Raw genomic sequence first — 20,351 nt, forward strand, 5'->3', positions numbered from 1 at the left:
AATATTGCAATGCTCACATCTCTTTTCATTCCAGCCAACATATTAAGCCACCATGTCTAGTTGTTAATAAACCTGTTTCAAGTAGTGCTCTGCAACATTTTTTCTCTTTACTGTAGCACTATTAGGTTTCATCCATCTTTTGGCTTTTACCCTTTAAAACTTCCTAGTTTCCTTCAATGGAACAGTGACAAACAGAGAGAGAGACAAATGGTATACTAGCTTGGAGCTGACATACTTTCTTTTCCACAGCTCCAAATCACCTTGCAAAAAAGCACTCTCGCATACTTCTTAGTTGTTTTTCCTTTCTTTTATCCTCATCACTTCATTCGATACATATACTTCGTGACAAAACATAACAGCCTTTTCTCCTGGAAGGAAGGTCATAAACATTCATCCCTCTGTTTCCACTGTGGACAACACCAACTTCTTATAACACTCATACACTGTAAATCAAAGTAAATCGCGAGTGAAATCATCGATAAGGGTGTAATGGGATGATATGAGGAAAGGCCGTCATGTTCTATCATTGACTATCTATAACCGTAACCGTAAGCAATGTCATTAATTTCAATTGAGATATTAAAAACAAAGAAGTTTAATACCTACAATTTTGCACGTTTTTGCTGCCTTTTTGAGATAAAAATTGTTTTATATGAAATATTTCATTGCGAGTTTTGGGAAAGCCATTGATTGAATTCCCAATATGCTCAATCAATTTAAGAGAACAGTGTATTATGACCATAAATTACTGAAAGAATTTTAGTTTTGTCCTTTAAATATGCAGGAAAATGATCCGAACAAATGTAACATTTTAAAATACCTTTTCAGAATGAAAAGTTACATTTGTTCAGATCAACTTGCACATCCACACACACCTAGAGTTTACAGAAATCATTCGAATAGCCATAACAACGTGCATTACAAACAAAAACTTAAAAGATATACATAATAAATTTTGATTTTCATCCTAATGAAATAAGTTCCAATCTACAAAAATAAATTACACTGTTCACACTGTTGAACATACAAGACAATTTTGAATGAGACATTATGGCAGAAGAAATTCTAAGCAAACAGATGATGATGATGATGATGATGATGATGATGATGATGATGATAATAATGAAGATGATAATGAGCATTAAGTGATTTACTGCATTTCAATAATTAAAATTTTTGGAAAAACAAACTAATAAATTCACTTTCTGCAACAATCACATTAAAAAACAAGTAAGTATGACAATTCATCGCTAAAACTAGACTACATTCTAACTTTTTCTTCCACATTGAGATTTCTTGTTTGTTACAAGTGTAATAAGACAAATCCCGAAATTAATAACAAAAAGTTAAAACCAATTTAAAAAAAAACTTATCATACAGGAACTATTTGAACCATTTATTTAATGATGGCATCCACACCTGTGGAGTAATGGTTAGCACGAAACCAGGTGGCCCAGGTTCGAATCCCGGTCGGGGCAAGTTACCTGGTTGAGGTTTTTTCCGGGGTTTTCTCTCAACCCAATTTGAGCAAATGCTGAGTAACTTTTGGTGCTGGACCCTGGACTCATTTCACTGACATTATCACCTTCATATCATTCAGATGCTAAATAACCTAACATGTTGATACAGCATCGTAAAATAACCTACTTAAATAAAAAAAAAATTAACGATGCTGTATCAACTGGGAGTTTATCTAGTGATAACGAGATGAGATCAAGGATTTGGCACGGATTAGCTGGAATTCACCTTCAGTTGGGGAAAACCTTAGGGGTGAGGCAGAGGGGTGAAACAACCAGGTAATCAGCCCAAGCAGAATTCGAACCCATGTCCTACTGCAGTCTATAAGGAGAATAGCTGCATACCCCAGAGCTATGTAGGTGCCAAGAAGAAACTATTTCCAAAATTAATTCCTCAGAGTAAAATTATGAATGAGATAAAGAATGAAATGTATCTTCAATGTACAGGAGTACAAATATAGTTAGAAATAAAAGTATAATATAATGTGGAGACTAAGAGGAAGGCGGAAAATAGAAAAGGTTGGAGAATGCTGGGTTTGCAGAGGAAGACCTGCCCTTGGGCAGGAAACAATGAATGAATGAATGAATGAATGAATGAATGAATGAATGAAAGAAACACACTTGGGCAGGAAACAATGAATGAATGAATGAATGAATGAATGAATGAATGAATGAATGAATGAATGAATGAAACACTATGATATGAAAATAGTGTATGAATGAAAGAAAAATCCACATAACATTAATCGAAAGTACTAACCATAACCAATCTTGTATCATACTAACCTAATGTATTCATCCTTATTTTCATTTGTAAGAGGTATGTTTGCACCATCTGGTTTCAGCTCTCGTTGTGAAAAGTGACCAAAACTTTCTTCGTCTACACAGAAAGTTAATTCAAGTTCTGAAGGATCATTTTCCTTGATCCAAAGTAAAGAATTATAGTATTCAGAATCCACACTTTCCATATCTTTCAAGTCTATTGTCTTCCCCAACATCATCTTATAGAATGGACGGATAAAGAAAGCTGTAAAAAATAAAAAACTTTAAAATATAAAATATAAAAGGTGTGTAACCACCACTATCACGAAAACAGAAATGAGAATTTTGTCTGCTGTAACTGCTGAACTAAAATATCACATTTAATGTCCTCTGATATAATAACGAGTAAAGCAAGAATTCATCTATACAGATTAAAATGGAATGAGACGAAAGAGAAAGTAGAGGGAGTAGACTAGGGAAAAGTCAAAGTAAAAAACAAATTTAAAAAAAGCAGAAAGAAAAAAGGTAGGGGGAGAAAATAGATAAGGCAGATGGTGAGGAGAGAGAAACATTAAAGTTATTCAAATCACTACACTCATTAGAAGACACAGCATTACCACAGTCTAGTATATACAGCCACGAAGCTTGAGTTGTGAGGGTGCTAGGAACAATAGACTGTGCCAGTACTATTTCGCATTGTCTGTAATGAGGCAATATTAGCGATCCTAGTGGTTAGCAATTATCTATGGATGCTTATTTATTTCACTCCAGCTAGTCTCTTCAGAATCTGGAATCTTTTAGTTGCCTTAGAAGTTACTTTTTTTTATGGTTTTCCTAGTGAGTTTAGAGTCCAAAGTTATTTCTAGGTATTTTGTTTCTTAATCTTTTTCAAGGTGCTTCCATTGTATTTTAATTTAATTTTTTGTTCTTTCTTTCAGGCAATGTGGTTTTTTGGTGATGACATCATATGATTAGAATTCCATTTTTGTAGGAGGTTCAGTGTTTCGTCTGTTGATATTTTGAGATGTGGGACTTGTGTTGTTGATGCCTACATAATCATATGAGCAGCATATAGAGCTGTTTTAACGTGTGCCTTCATTACTATTTTTGGAAGGTCACTTCATACAAAGTTAAAAGTACTAATGTCACAAATGTCAACATTTGGAAGAAATGAGTATTGAGCTCAAAGATTCTTTATCATGTCAGAGAGGGTGCGTGGAAAAGGAAAAGAAGCAAAGAAAGGGGGACACGTGTTCTACTGTAGTGGCTAACCATTATAATAAGCTGCAGAGAACCAAGAAATCTTTCAAGTTCCTTTTAAGGAACAAACAAGTACGAGAAAAGTAAGCAATTCTGCAGAAATTTCGGCCATATTTTAGCAATATGCACTTAAAATACATATCTTTAAAAATGCTGAAATGCATTTAAGAAAGGTAATGTACCTTCAGTAACTAGACAGCACTGTTTCAGCATGATGTTTCACCTCGTTCACCAGCTAGTGATCTACTACCACTGCAGTAGATACATTGCTGTTCTCGTTTAGTCAACTGTCCAAAGACAGGTTTGAACCTCACAAGTAACACCAATAACACATCACTCATGAGCTAACTAAGCCAGGAGATGAGATATGGTGACCAGTTCCTTTCCCCCTCCATTGCATACATTGCTGACTATACTTTGTTCCGTAATGTCTGACAGAAGTAAACATTGCTGACAGAGGAGGAGAGAAGTATAATTGCTATTCAAACAATGGCAGAGATCTCATTCCACACTTGTCTTGAAGCTGGGTGGTCTGAAGCGTTCTACTGCTGCCCAACTTCAAGACAAGCATGAAATGAAATCTCTGCCATTGGTTGAATAGCAATTATACTTCTCTTCTCCTCTGTCAGCAATGTTTACTTCTGTCAGACATGGAACGAAGTATAGTAACATATTATTACACTAATCAGACTTCAGATGTACACAAACAATAATTGAAGGGGTGAGAATGAGATAGTCCAAAGCCACACTTTTAACAATTTCTTTTTTTTTTTTTTTTTTTTTGTGTGTGTATGCAAGTTCATTTCTTACACATATGAGGAAGCTACTATTAAAAAATATTATAAAAAATAATCACTCAACAAATGACGTAAATATACTCTAAAGAAATTATAACACTGCACTTAATAGTACTGAACTCTAAATCTTCAATACGCTTTCCTGTAAAATTTTGTATGTGTGGTTTAGAACTTATCATTCTCATCCCTTCAATTGTTCTTCCTCTGATACATATCGCCAAGCGAGATGCAGAGTAAAGTTGCCTAATGCCGTGATACCCCTAATTCCGTGATATGTCTTTTACACTGAATATCATGGGATTGGGTATCTTGCTTGGAAGTTCACCGATGTCTCAAAAGTAGGTCAAAGATGCACTCTTTCGAGAACGATATCTGGTGTTATGTTCGAACGGCAAAGCTCTGACTGACATTCAGTTTAAAAAAAGTATCACGGGATTAGGAGTATTATGGCATTAGACAACTTTACCCTACTGTCTGATAATATATGTACAGTCTTAGAAAAAATTTCGTCGCACAGATACCTTATAAGTTCCAGAAAGGAGACAGTGCGCATGATTACATACAACGAAATAAAATTAATTTTATTACCTCAACCAGCTTGTTCGTCCTCTGATCATGCGCACTACCTTTTTTCTGGGACTTATGAAGTATTTATATGACAAAACTTTTTTTTAAGACTGTACATATTAACCAGAATCAAAATCAGAGATAGTATTACCTTCTTAAAATATATTTTAACACTTTTAAAGTTTGAAGTTTTATATTTTAACAATACATAAGTTTTATAAAGTGAACTTCAAGAAGGAAAAGTATGTATTTATTTTTTTTTTACACTAGCATTATAAGTGAAGCTAGAATAGGGAAATGTCTAAACCCCGAATTGTAGAACAAGAAGAAAAGGAGGGGCTGTATATAGCACCTTTCATTGTATTTGTAAATTTATGTAATTTTGGCACATTGAAGTCTCAAATTAAAAACTAATACTTACCATCTAGTAGCTTGCCATGATAAACAGCCATTCCAGCAATCCGTCCTATGAATTTGAAGTAATTAAGATGCTCCTCATTGCACAGCCCAGAGAAAGGATTAATTTGAAGAGTGTAATTATCCCTAAAAAAGAGAAAAGAGAGCGAAATGTATTTAGTAAGGTTTCACAATACTGTACTTCAACATTATTTGTTAGAAAATTTCCATGAAACCTAGCACTATTTCACATCAATTCAAACAATAATTAAGATAGTCATTCAGAAATAAAACTTCCAACTTTAACACTAGTCAATTTATATAAATACTCGCATATCGAACTAGACTGGAAATCCACACTCGTCCCTTGTCACTGTTAACTCAATCTTTCTGATATGTGGTTTAAAATATTAATTATGAGGATTGCTTCTACAAACATTTTAATACTATTTCTTCACTGAACACTTAAAATGAAGTTTAATACTTATTTATTTTTGATCTACTGCGGACTTATTTACTTTATGACACTTTAATGAACACATTCACAAACTATGAGATTAACAGTTTGATTATACTGAACATTATTCCCATAACATTGTGTAATGACCAATGATTGGTACAGTGACATGCGGTGGCCCAACAGATTACCCAAGCAGCCGCGTAGTCAAGGTTTCTTTTCTTTCTTACTATTTATATTTGATTCAAATACTTATAACATTACTAATTATAAAAATATGTTGGTATTTGGTATCCATTTTTTTTACAAAATCTATAAGATTAGGCCTACTGCAACTACTGCCTAAAATTAAAAATACTATTATAAAAGATTACTCTAAGTATTGGTAAGTCGTGATGAGTTATTCCATCTTGTTGGGGAAACATGTGGTAATCGTCGACCCAGAAATTCATCAAGAAATTTTGTGCGCTTTGATGATTTGGAGAAAAATGCTGCAAGCCCAGAAAGAGTAGCAAAAAATTTACGGCATTCAGGAATACTTGAAGCACTGTGGAACAGTGCTAAATTTAATCAGTGTGCATAGCAGTGAACAAAGAGAGCTTGTGGAAAAGAACCCTTAATATTAGCTTGACACCATATAATGAAGAGGCCATCACTGCACTTCCATCGTAGCTCTATGCGACAAGATTCTTACTGCAGTTTGAAAAGTCTTGAATATGTCTTAAAAATAAGATCAGAAGGTGCTGCCCCTGTTTTGTCCTCACATCACGGAGGCACACGAACCACTTTACCACTATTCCTTCAATCGTATATCGATAAACGAGAGAAAATTGTGATTTATTCGAGACATCAGTTGTCTCATCAGCTAATATGGCAAAAAAATCACATTTCTATAATTGCTGTTTAATTTCCTTATTAAGTGCACTGGCAAGAGATTCAATTAAATCATTCTGAATACGATTTGATACACCTTTGAATACTGTAGATGTCTCCAAATGATTTCTTAGAAGAGGGTCGTCCAAAAGTTCTAAATAATTACCGCGGTTGTTGAACATTTTCGACTTACCATTTCCTCTAAATGAAAGTTCCAGTTTTGCAAGTAAACAAACTGCGTTTATAAGCCTTTTCAGAATGTCTCTATTGCGTGTTACCTTTTCATTATGTAGAATAATACTTTGTTGTGTTTGGTCATTTAGCTCAGTTTCGATATTTACAGTTCCAAAAGTCGCGAGTGTGTTAGAAGCACAAATATGTGCAATAGCAACATCATGATCCCGTATTGCTTTAGTTAAATTAATGTATTTAGCTTTTGTTGCTGAATTAAATTATTATTATCACCAGACATAATCAAAATGTTTTATTGCACTTATATACACGTACACAATGTAACTACAAAGTATTGGTACAAACAAACACGAGAGAAACAGTATGTTTTACACTCATTCGACTTCGCGCACACAGCCAGCCCAGGCAGGCTACTGGCTGCTTGGGGTATATGCATCTACTACAGTCTCGTGAGGCGTCCCTCATTGGTTAGAAGTTATGATGATGTCGGTTGTCATGGCAACTTCCATGCTAACCTGCATTCAGCACTGCTCGCATCGTTGATTAAGCAACGACTGGCATGCTGCTGCCAGCTCGGGACTGCAGTATGTGCATTGTATATGCCCCATTACGCAACTTACAATTAACAAAACGTATTTAGGAATGGTTCAGGACTTTAATGATTAAATAAACAGGAAGTTTAATAATAGATTTACGTAGATATCGTGATTCTTATAATCAATCAGTGCTGCCCAAGCAGTGCTTCGGTGGATTGCACGTCACTGGATTGGTACATAAATTAAGTTTGTCAACATATTATGATGAAATTCATAGATTGTTTCTTAGAATGTTACGGCAATGATAGAAGATAATGACAAAGACAGAAACATCAAAAGCAAACAATGCACACTACGTGGAGCAGTTGAGTAATACAATTTCTCCTCAGTTAAAATTCATTCAGTAAAAATGATGTCAAGTTTGTTTCAAAATAATAAAAACATTTAAAAACAATTTCCATATATTTCTAATAGCGACTTTGGAGGCTATTTGCCAGATACACACTGTTGAAACACATATGCAGTGAGGAAATATGGTGTAAATAAATATAACAAACATTATGCAGACAAAGATGGCATAATCATATCAAACAGAATCAATCAAGATAGACTACTGTGCAAAATTATGCATTGTGGTCTATCAAGTGTGAAAAATTATTGGGCAGAAGGGGATACTGAAAAGATCAATGATTTTGAATTATGAACTCGAAACAGGTCAATTGAAGGGTTGATAAAAAAAAAAAACTGGACAAGTTCAAAAATTCCAATTCTGAGCATAGTACAGTTCTCTTCACTTCATTTCAAGCGGCATCTATTGACATAAGAAGTTTCTACAAAAACCAGATTTGTGCCATTAAGGGGACACTCAACTATATTTTGGAACTTTTTTCCTATATGACCAATCTTTTTCAAATTTGGAGAAAAAGTTTAATATACACATGGAAAGTAACATGCAAAATCTAGCTCATTAGATCCAATACTTTTCAAAATAAAAAATATTTCAATTTTTAATCAATCATTAATTGAAATATCACTTTTAATTATCATTTTTTTATTTTTTGGTTTTGTGCATTTGACTGTGACTTCTCAATGAATAGGGGAAGAATTCTGCGTATTGATTTAGTTCTGTCACGTAAATTAGTGTAGAAATTTAATTTTTCATTTCTATGACACTTTTTCTGCAATTTTTAAGTTGAGTGTCCCCTTAAAATGAGTGTTTGAAAATGTAGTGTTTCTGCAAAAAGTGGTTTAGTCCAATGTCTTTCTATCAAAAGACGACAAGTCACAAACTTATCCAGTTCTTGTTAGAAAATATCATGAAGATGGAATTAATGTTGTCTTCTTTTGTTTCATCACCATATTACCTGTTATTGTTGGCATTATTGGTTAAATATTTCATTTTACAAATGAATGATCATCAAAATGAACCAGATAAAAAAAAAAAGCAAGTCATCAGAATGAGGCGAATGTTGAGTTGGCAGAAGACGACGATAGGAGTGGGTGTGATGAGTGGAAACATATTATTATAATAATATTATTGTGCTGTTAATATAATAATTTTTTTAGGTACTCGATATACTTGATGTGCCAAGAATTCAAAGACTGAAGGACACAAATTTAGAAAGAGAAAAATATAAATATAATATTGTTCAGAAAATCATTCCAACATTAAGTTTGTAATTCAATAAAACACTTACAAAGTATTTATTTGTATGTTGATACAGTTGACAATATATTTTTTCTCAATGTGTGTACATAAAAAATTTTCTGCAAAAAAATGGATATGTCCAAATGTCCCCCCCCCCCCCAAGAAACCTTATAAAAGAGAACAGTGCAACTTTTTACCAAAGTTGATAGATATATGAGATACTTATATATAATATGTCAGATTATTTTATTGTATGAGAAACGTGAGGGACAGTTTTTTTTTCTGAAAAATTAATATTTTTGACTCTTCCGGTTTTTGCTATGAGGACTATGATTATGATGATGATGATGATGATGATGATGATGATGGATTGATGAGCTTCCTACTGAAATTCTGTGCAATATGTATCTCTCTTTTGTGAAGAATGCACTTTATTAATCCCGGTTTATTTCTAATAAACATACACCATATTCTTAGTCATAAAATACCATAATTAAGCAAACACTTAGAAATAACTTATCCTTGTCATAATTTAGATTATTTTATAATAGATACAAGGTATATATTATGCAATTAAACTACTCTAAATACTGATGGTATTTTGCATAAAAAACTAATCAGCTACTTACATGGCAGAGTATTCAAATAAGCCATAATATGGATTGAACATTTCCTTGGATAACAAGAAGAACCATTCACGAGCCAAACCACCATAATCCAAACCAACTTCACCTTCAAACTCCACCCATAACTTTGTTTTGAGCAGTTCCATTCTGTTCACACTACTAATGATGCGGTATGAGTCTTCCAAAATATTCTGTCTTCTCACTTTGATTTCGAATTTATTTGGTACATTATTCTGCAAATATAAGGATAGAAAGTATAAATTAAAATATTGTAATTAGTTACAAAGTAATATGACAGATAGGGTTGCCAGGTCTCCCGTACTTTATGAATTCTCCCATATTTTGACCACTTTTTTCCAGTCTCCTGCCTCGTGTTTTTTTGCCAAGGTTGGAACAAAGGAATTAATGTGCCAAGTTTGGAAAAAATGTTATGTTTTTAATGAGCATTTCAGGATACAATGTCCATACTGAAATGTTCAATAATGAAAAACCAGATTCTCATAAAGAAATTGGACTGATGAATTTTTTCAAGACGTCTTTAGACTTCTTTGTTTCATAATAAATTATTATTATTATTTTTTGCATATTCAAGCAATGTATACCAAGAAGCAAATCTATACTAAGAGAAAACGAAAGAAGCAACACTATTCATACAGGTAAAAATTATTTTATGGAACAGTTTAGAGAACAGAATATCTGCACCATCAGGAGAAGTCTGCCCCTACATTATCATTTTGGTTTCAGATGCCAGTTCCTTTTAGATATGCAAAACAATAACAGTTTCACTTTCTATACAGATTTTATACATATTTCTCATTCTCATTAAGTAACACAGTGATTCAAGTACTGAAATGTGAATACTTACAGGTTTTCTTAATTGAGATTTTAGATATTCGTATTTCCTTTTGTAATCCCGAGAATATGGCACAGCCTGGAAGAAGTTTCAAATACAATAAAATTATATATATATATATATAATGTGTGTCATGGATAATTAAAACCACCCTTTTGTAAAGTGCTATTGGATTACTGAAGTTTCATTATATGGAGTAAGGATTGGGTAGTAATAATAGTGAGACTGTATTACAGTAACATAACTACTGTATTTAGGAACATCAAACACTAGTGATAACAAGAAATAAATTAATTTTGCTTTACAATTCTTCTTCGAATTATTTATACTCTAGAACAGCTCTAAAATTGCTACACATAATGTGTACAATATTCGTATTTCTTTCTTCTCAACAATTTTGTGCTTATTTCTACATAAATACAATCCAGCTTTATCAAAAATCCTAATGAGCAAAGAAATTACAAAAAAAACTTAGGACTTCAATTAAAAAGAAACACATAGACGTGAGATAAGAATACAAGAACATCTTTCCTTTCGATTCGTTTGTATATTATTTTTATATCCCTCATTATATTTAATCACTCTACAGCATTAAATGGAAACACATATGTTTTAATTTTTAGCCTAGAAATGTTCTTTTGCATTCTTCTCATGGGCTTGGAAAAATTTACCAAGTATGTAATACTAATTATAGACTTTCAGTAAAGTCAGATACCATTCCAATTTTGGAACACAATTTGCTTATCAAATAATCTATGAATAACATTCTCTTCATACTTTAAGAGAAAAACATATTTCAAAATATAACTTACTGGGCCAGCAATTTGAGGATTAGACAGTCTTGGATCTTCCCACTGAGTTGTTCTAGTATCTGAAATAGTAAAACATTACATTAAAAAAATCGTAGTCAAATCTTCATTCGATATTACCCTGTGTTTAATTTGGTCTTCAATCTGAGGAGTAGTGTCATATAACAATCTCAGTGGTAGTCTCACATAACAGACAGAAAATGCAATTAATGCTACATCAAATCTGTACCTCAGAGGTAATACAGCAGAACCCCTTTCTAACGAATCTCTGAGGGATTACCTTTTTTTTTTTTTTTTTTTTTTTCCTTAAATGGGGGGTTTACTTTAAAAGGAGGTTTACATAAAATGAAAAGGAAAAGCTAAAATAACTAATATTAACGTGTGTTCTGTAACAAACATTTTTTTTTTGTCATCTGTCCAAAGACAGGTCTGAACCTCACAAGTGATACCAACAAAACACCAGTTATAAGACAACTAATTATAATCATTTAATTAGGCCTACATTTATAATTTACAATAAATTTCATTATAGTATTTTCTAACTCTTCAAATGGTGAGGTACGAATGTTTTTCTATTTGGTTGAACCCAAACCACACTGACACTCAGCATAGAAAATTTCTTCTTATTCTTCTTCATTATTCCCCATAATGAAGTAGTTGCCATATGTGATAGTGTTATTTGAAGATTAGTTTCGACATCCCTTATTATTTTCACTTTCTTTCCAATAGTTAATTTCTTCCATTTAGTTGCCATTATAATGATGCATAAACAGCATAAACAAAAAAAAAAAACTTTGAAACAGGATTCACACAATTCGCGACAGCAAAGCAAGCAAAGCAACCACTCTGTGAAAGAAATGCAAAGCAAGAACATGAAGAATGATGAAGAATAATGCTGCCACATTGCTATCAATTAAGATGTGCTATCATATATGCCGGTACTATTGATTATTGAAATTCGAGTTGATATTTTGGGCTTCATTATCACAAAATCCACTTGAAAAGTATTCCTTAAAAGCGGAAAATTTCTTAAATCGGGTTTCCTTTAAAGCAGGAATTAATTACATTATTCTTATGATGAAATCTGGCTGGACTTAACAGATTATTCCTTAAAAACGGGAAAGTTAAAATGCGGTTTTACTGTGTAAGTTAGGTACAAATTTTGCGATTTTGAGATTATAGCACTACTGAATTCCTTACGGTAAGTAAGATTTGCTTAAAGATATACTCTGTTAAGTCCTGGGACAACTGATTTCAGATTCAAAGAATTTATTTCAAAAGAAGATGAAAATATATTAGGGATATACAGTAGCGCTCAAAAGTATTTTGGAGTTAAGGTTTTATGTTGTCAGTACTGTTTGCATGCAGTTACAATAACGTAAAGCACACAGCTGTGTCATTCTATGAGTAGTGTCACATTGCTGTGGTTACATATCTACGAAACAGGCAAGTTCATAAAATAACATTATAAATGTATATTCCATTAGCTCATAAATATTTTGTGGTTTGATTTGGTGACATGGTATACCGGTATACTAAATATTGGTGTTCAGGTATTTAGACAGTGCTTGTGTATTTGTACAGACCACTGCAAGCATGCCAAAACAAAAGGAATACTCTGTGGATGTGAGACAAGATGTTTTAAAAGCTTTAAGAAGGGAAAATCGCAAAATCGCAGTCTAGCATTACTAAATATTTTGGTATACCACAACAACTCGTGTGTGGAGTCGATGACAAAAACAAGAAGGGTCAGTAGACAATAAGCAAACATCTGGTTGTCCTCGAAAAATAACAGTGAGGGAGGACAGAATCATTTGTAAGCAGTCGGTTGCTGATCCACGAAAATTGGCTCGACAAATTAGGGATGATCTAGAGCAGCACCATGGACTGAACTACATGTCTCTTCTGTGAAACGTCGCCTAGTAGCTGGTGCTTTAATTGGTAGACGACCATCACGAAAACCACTTATAAATCCAAAAAGTAGGAAGACCAGGCAAGAGTTTGCAAAAATGTATCAAACATGGAACACTAGAGACTGGTATAAGGTGTTATGGAGTGATGAGAGTAAATTTAATTTATTTTCTTCTGTTAGTGTGCAGCATGTACGTCGACCAAAAAACAAAGAGATAACAAAAATACCAGGTACCGACCATTAAGCACGGTGATGGTAGCATCATGGTGTGGGGATGTTTTCTAGAAGTGGAGTTGGTCCTCTAGTCCAAATAGAAGGGAATATGGATCATTTCTTGCATAGTGACATTTTTTAAAAGAATATGGTTCCACATGGGAGGAAGAATATGTCACATAAATGAATTTTTCAGCAGGACAATGATCCAAAACACATTTCCAGCCATTTAAAAAAAATCTTTGCAGATAAAAAAAATCAAACTTTTGGATTGGCCAAGCCAGAGACCGGATCTTAATCTTACTGAACATCTCTGGGATAAATTGGATCGACGTGTTAGTCATAGAAGTTACACAAATAAGGATCAGTTCTTTGCTGTCTTATTGGAAGAATGGTCACAACTTCCACACGAGCGATTGCAAAATCTTGTGGATTCAATGCCAAACAGATGTGCTGCTGTGATCAAAGCTCGGGAGTATGCAACGAAATACTGATTCTTTTCTCACAGTTCAGAATATGTCTGTTTTATTATATACTTGAACTTAACAAATTTTCAATTATTTTTTATGTAAGATAACGCTGTTTAAGCTAAATGTATTTCCATACTAAATGGATTAGAAATACATACTTTTTAATTATCCACTGGCATTTATTTCTATTCAATTGTGACATATGCTTTCAACAAAATACTTCTCACATATTTTTGCTTACTTCTGTGTGTCTCTTATACTTGATAAGATATACTGTGATTTCACTATATAAAAAACAAAAAGGAATAGGCTTGTTACTTTACCAGGGATGAAAGAAAAAAAACGTGAAATTTGTTTTTGCCAGTATCCTGAAATTGACAAAATGGACTTATTGTACAATACCTCTCAGGTACAAAAATTAAAATTATTATTAGTACTAATGTGAAACTTTTCAACACTGGTTTGCAAATGAATTCACCATCACGAAATAAACTAGAATGCACACTGACATATCTACAAGTAACTAAATGGTTATTCTATTACTATTCAATTTCTACAGAGCAGTTAGTAGTGTTCGGGGCCAGGCCATCAGAGTACAGCTCCTTACTGTCCAAGTTCAGGCATAATTGCAGAATGAAGTAGACATTGAGAGGCACTGAATCATACCAGCCAATTTGGAGTTTGTTAGAGAGTTGGCGTGTTATTTTCTGATTAAATAATTTGTAATCTCATTACATCTGTGACAGTTATCAGTCTATACAAGTAATTTTCATCCTGTTACTGCAGTGTTGTATTGTTTCTCAGACATCATTAAATGCTATACTGATAATATACAGTAATTAAGCAGGGGGTTAATTTTTGTGTATGATAAACATAATCATGTTTTGTATCGAAGCAAAAAAAAAAAAAAAAAAAGAATACAATCAAGTCTCATTCACCTCCAGACCAGGAGAAGTCCTACTTTTTAACCCTTTGCGGTCGGATTTAAATACTGCAGTCAGTCTGCACGAGAAATGTGTCGGATGCTGCCCACCGTGGGACTGCAACGTGGATATTGCATGGTGGATGTTACCCGACATGGGACACAGATTTAAATATCCCTGGTAATCTTTTGTTATTATTACTATTGTTATTATTATTATTACTATTGTTATTGTTATTATTATTACTACTACTACTACTACTATTACTATTATTATTATTATTATTGTCAGTACTGTAGTTGGGCCAGAACGAACTGGAGTACGGTTAAAATTTTAGTTGAACTTTACCGTTCCGATTAAAAATTAATATGACTTCACTCTTCTGGTATAAATAACCTTTTAATTCACCTCTGTGGTGGCTGAATGGTCAGACCTTCAGACTATCATGCAGGCGGCCTGGGTTCGATTCCCGGTCAGGTCTGGGATTTTTTGTGACACTTGTGGCGGACAAGGTCACAGTAGGGTTTTTCCTGGGGTTCTCCAGTTTTTCCCAAAATTAGGCATTTACATCATTCTGTCACCATTTCCTTATTTCATTATCATTCCATAGCGTTCCCCAAATGCCGGCCGGCGACACATGGAGGAGGTTGGTCTAGGGACGAGTAGGGTTGGTTGCTCGAAACCTGGACCAGAGAATCTTAGTGTGGTCGGCTGGTGTGGGTTTGGGAATGCGTCAACAGAGGGCTAGCGCAATAGATCTGAACAAGGTCGCAGTGCTGGGCCATAGTGCCCCTCTCTGTTAAATTCAATTTAAAAAAACCTTTTAATTCTAGCTAAATATTTATCAGTAAAATGATTCTGTTTTTTTATCGGGTCCAGTATTCGAATGAATTTCAATTTACGTAGCCTTCCGTTGAACAGAAAAACATTATGTTAGAAAAAGATGGAGTGAGCTGTCAACAGTTCATCTTTTTTTCCTCTATGCATTCCATTACTATGCACGCATACAAAGCATACACTTTGTTGTATGAAGTTGAAGTTAGTATCAAGAAACGCCGCCAAGCTAATCAATTTCCCTTGTAACCAATTGAAGTTTTCTCTTGCTAAGTGATGAACAAATTAATTTACTTGTAAATGAACTGAATTCGGTAAATAAATTGGTCTCTCATTAGTGTTGATAAAGATGTGAGCAGAAGGATCCTTTTTTCATTAAGGTGCATTCTTCTACATAATTCATGTGAATTGTAACTGTGACCACTATTTTATATTATAACTTTACTATTGTTTATTGATTATAAAATATGTATTTTGATGCAAACTATAACCCTAATATACCTCAGGGCGAAATAGGGTTTATTAAATTGGATAATAAAAAAGAAGTGTGAGCAGACTGTGATGTTTTTCGTTTGCTAGAAAAGAGACTCTTCATAATTGCTTTCCGTGAGTTTGATTATGAAAGAAACACATGAACTGAAAATTTTGAAACAAACAATCGACACTGTGCCAATTTCAACAACAGAATGCAAAAGATCATTCAGCACAATAAATGAAGTACTAATATCAAAGAAGAATAATGCTCTCCTTGTTTCCCCAGCAAGTGGGTTGATATTCATAAACAGTGTTGGTTCTCTACTTCAAGAGTTTAAAGACGTACAGTCATGGTTGCAACATGGCAAATGAAACAGCATGCAGAAACCGACAGCCAGTGAAAGAAGTTACATATGAGGCAATCTGGGGTCTTCTGAAATAGACTGTGAGGTGAGTTCCACTTAAAATCTTTTTCCAACTACAGCACTGATTATTGTACTTTATGACTAAATGTGTCTTTCTCTGTAATTTTTCTAATTTTGTTTGTGTCCATTGTGTTGCTCCCAGTGAATACTAAAGTATGGGTGCAGGATATGACCGCCATTGCTTGAAAAAAGGCTATTGTCATTTCATCTATGAAACCAGAAAAAATTCGCGAAGTTATGAAGAGTATTAGCAAGACTTCATTGATAGGTGCCTGGAAAACAACCTCTTCTTAGCAAATCAAGCAGGAATTCAGAAGACACCACTCTACAAATGAACAAGTAATCTCATAGAGTTAGGACATAAAGGGTGAAACATATACTCATATTACACTTCTTATAGATTTTTAAATCAACATCAGGTTCTAATTTAATTAAAGAACTCAAGGTTCATAGGCTATATAAATTTTTGGAAAAATTAATTAGATATTAATGAGTAAATTAAAGTTATATAAGTAAAAGTACATGAGGAGCTGCGGATTCATGATGACACCAATCATGCAAGGTATGTCTGATGTGTGTGTTCCCAGCTGGGAGTTAATTTGAATGCTCTGTACAAATAGTCTGTGCAACAGCTGATAGCACAGCAAATTCCAAATTGAAACAATTAATGCATAGAGCTGTCTAAAGCATGATCCTATAATACTGGGCTGATTACCTGGTTGAGTTTTTTCAGAGGTTTTCCCCAACCTTAAGGAGAATGTCTGGTTATCTACTGTGAATCCTCGGCCTCATCTCACCAAATACCATCTCACTGTCATAAATTCCATTGATGCTAAATAATCCCATAATTGATAGAGCGTCATTAAATAACAAAGTTAAAAAAAAAAAAACAAACAATTATAGGACATCTTTTGAAGTGTCACTTTTCTTGGTATCTTCAACTAGGTCCAGATAATACTCTACTTCTATTGCTTGTGTGGGGTTAGTTAGTTTCATGAATCTGATTTTCTTCATTTGTTGGGAAGTTTTATTTAATTTCATGTACTTTAGAAAGAAAGTTTTCTGAGATTTAAAGTTAACTATAAGTATCTTAGCTCCCAATTGCTAAATGAAAGTTTGACACATTGTTTGTATTGAATAATTACATCCTTTTCTAGATATTCAGTAGGAGAATGAGGAACTATTAGTTGCATTGCAGGTATTGCAGTAGATTTGACAGCTTCTGTAATTAATGGGGGATTTCGATTTTCTAATCATTTTATCTTTTAAGATTTGCTGTTATTAAAATTGCACCACAGTACGTAATTATTGGTTTTATATAGACATTATCAGTAGTAGTATAATGTCTTGAACATTCCCATTTAATGTCTGACAATCATTGTATAAGTGATTCACGAATGCCATCAAGGCCACCTGTCAGACATAGTCAATCATCGCATATATATGGCAAACAATGGACCAAAGCATGCCTAAGTGTACAGACATGTCCCAGGCTCAGCCCTCATAAAGCTAAGCCAGTGTTAATACTATTCTAGATTATGTGGAAAAATGAAATTTTAATTACACTGATATTGTTGCACTTTGTAACATTCTTACTTGTATAAGAAAGAATTTAAATGAATCTCAAAAGCAAAAGAAAATTACCGATTACTTTACACCAGAAGACAGAAAATGACATTTTAAGGTCTGTGTAATTGTATTACATTTTTTCCAACAGTGAAAATTGTTAAATGTTTGACATATTGCATTTTCCATGTCTAATATACAAAAAGATTCATTCTGCAGTAAATAGCAAAAATCGTATTATCTGTGCTCATTTGTCTGGTGATTAGCCTGGATAATCGAGAGTTTGCTGTATTTTAATCTTAACAATCCTAAGAAATTAAGATAAAACTTACTATGATCAATAAAAAATATTCTTCCATCCGTATGAACCCGTTCTTCCCAACCTTCTGGCAGAGTTCCTAGTTCATCTTCAGGCCGTCTATTTGGTGGATGATTCTGATTTGGCATTGGGCTAGCTCGTCCTGTACGAGGATCTACCCACGTTGTAGACCTTTCGTTGTGATCAATGAAGAAAACCCTACCGTTGGGTGCCACTTGCATAGTCCAGCCCTGAGGCAATCCCTCTGAGTTAACACCCAATGTATTTGGTACTCGTGGCTCAGGCGGGGACGGCTGAAACAAACATAAAAGGAAGTTATGACACCCAGTTGTTAAAGCTATTTCGATCTCTTACCCAAACAAAAATGTATTAACTGAAATCATCAATGACCCATCCATTCATCTGTTTAGTTAATCATGTTAATAGATTATACCTTGAATGAATCTGAATGGATTCTAAATTGTATGTATCCATTTTATTTCACAAATTAATTTCAATCATATCTGCATACACCAATTATAATTGTAGGTTACTTTCCATTAAAAATTAAGTTCACGTTACTTACAGTTTTTTCGCATCCCAATCATGATGACGAGGAAAAGAGGAGAGACAGAAGGTGGTAGTATGGTAATAACATTGGACAAGGGAAAGTGTGTATCTAATGCTAAGATCAATATCAAAGTTGCTCTCCTTTGTGCTTCCCAATATTCAGAAATAATGTCTTCCTGAAGCTTCAGAGATTCATAAGATACCAAATATTTCATAGGTATCTATTTCTTCCTCATCAGGATGTAGTGGGCAATTAGAAGAGGTTACCAGGTCAAACCTATGAAGATGTTTGCCAAAACAATAGTAACAAAAACCTAGTCTAAATACAGCCATAGGAGACTTCTGGGGTAGACCAGGGATTAATTTGCAGCTGTTTCATAAGTGTTTTCATTTGTTAGTTTGTGTTGATAGTCGAGATATTTTTTTTCCATTTGATGATTCTTTTAATAAACTCATAAGAGAATTTTTCTGTCTTAATAAAATTCTGACTAGATTTTTCTTTGTCAATATATCAGTCTTCTCATTATCATATACCCTACAGGGAGTTGCAATCCATTGTAGTACTGAACTTTTATTTAAATTCTTAATTTTTCTAATATTACTGGGAATGTAATTTTCTCCATCCTAGACATGTAGTTGAACTTATGTTGTTGTTGTTTTCTAATGCCAGGCGTTTGACAATAAAGTCATTTGACCTCTTGCACTCCAATATTTTTCAAAGATATTATCATGGCCAGCCACTGAAGCACAGATTTTGAGGTGTTCCGAATCCATTTCTTGGTTTGAGTTGCACAATGGGCAGTTAGGGGACTGATATATTCCAATTCTATGCTGGTGTTTGGCCAAACAATCATGGCCTGTTGCCAATCTAAATGCAGCTACAGACGATTTTCGTGGTAAATCGGGAATTAACTGTGGATTTTGATGCAGAGAGTTCCATTTTTTCCCTTGAGATTGTGTTATCAAATTTTGTTTGTTGAAGCCTAAGTATGTAGAATTAATAAATCTTTTCACAGAGTAATATGTAGATTTAGTAACAGGTCTGTAAGTAGCAGTGCTGCCCTTCTATGCTAAAGCATCTGCATTCTCGTTTCCCAGGATTCCACAATGGGATAGTATCCATTGGAATACAATTCTTTTATTGAGTGATATTAATTGAGAGAGCATTTTAGTTATTTCTGCTGTTTGAGATGAAGGTGTGTGTTTAAAGACTATTGATAGAATAGCTGCTTTGGAGTCTGACAATATAACTGCATTTTTAAATTTATTGATGTGGCATAGAAGATTCCTGAGACTTTCACTTATTGCAATGATTTCTCCATCAAAACTTGTTGTTCCATACCCAAGAGATCTATAAAGTGAGAAGAGACAGC

At 33.8% G+C, this 20,351-nt stretch overlaps 1 protein-coding gene across 4 annotated transcripts in view; it reads right to left on the bottom strand.

The window, feature by feature from the left end:
• Positions 1-20,351, bottom strand: part of Nedd4 (E3 ubiquitin-protein ligase Nedd4) — a 97,907-nt gene that overhangs the window by 23,297 nt on the left and 54,259 nt on the right. For all 4 annotated transcript variants that reach the window (XM_069826379.1, XM_069826378.1, XM_069826380.1 and 1 more), the window contains 6 exons: positions 18,443-18,722; positions 11,297-11,355; positions 10,497-10,562; positions 9,635-9,864; positions 5,325-5,446; positions 2,304-2,544 (listed from right to left, as the gene is read on the bottom strand). In XM_069826379.1, coding sequence (XP_069682480.1) covers positions 2,304-2,544; positions 5,325-5,446; positions 9,635-9,864; positions 10,497-10,562; positions 11,297-11,355; positions 18,443-18,722 — 998 coding nt within the window. The remainder of the gene's footprint in view (positions 1-2,303; positions 2,545-5,324; positions 5,447-9,634; positions 9,865-10,496; positions 10,563-11,296; positions 11,356-18,442; positions 18,723-20,351) is intronic.

Source organism: Periplaneta americana, chromosome 5 (assembly GCF_040183065.1).
Source record: "Periplaneta americana isolate PAMFEO1 chromosome 5, P.americana_PAMFEO1_priV1, whole genome shotgun sequence".
Taxonomy (NCBI): Eukaryota; Metazoa; Arthropoda; class Insecta; order Blattodea; family Blattidae; genus Periplaneta; species Periplaneta americana.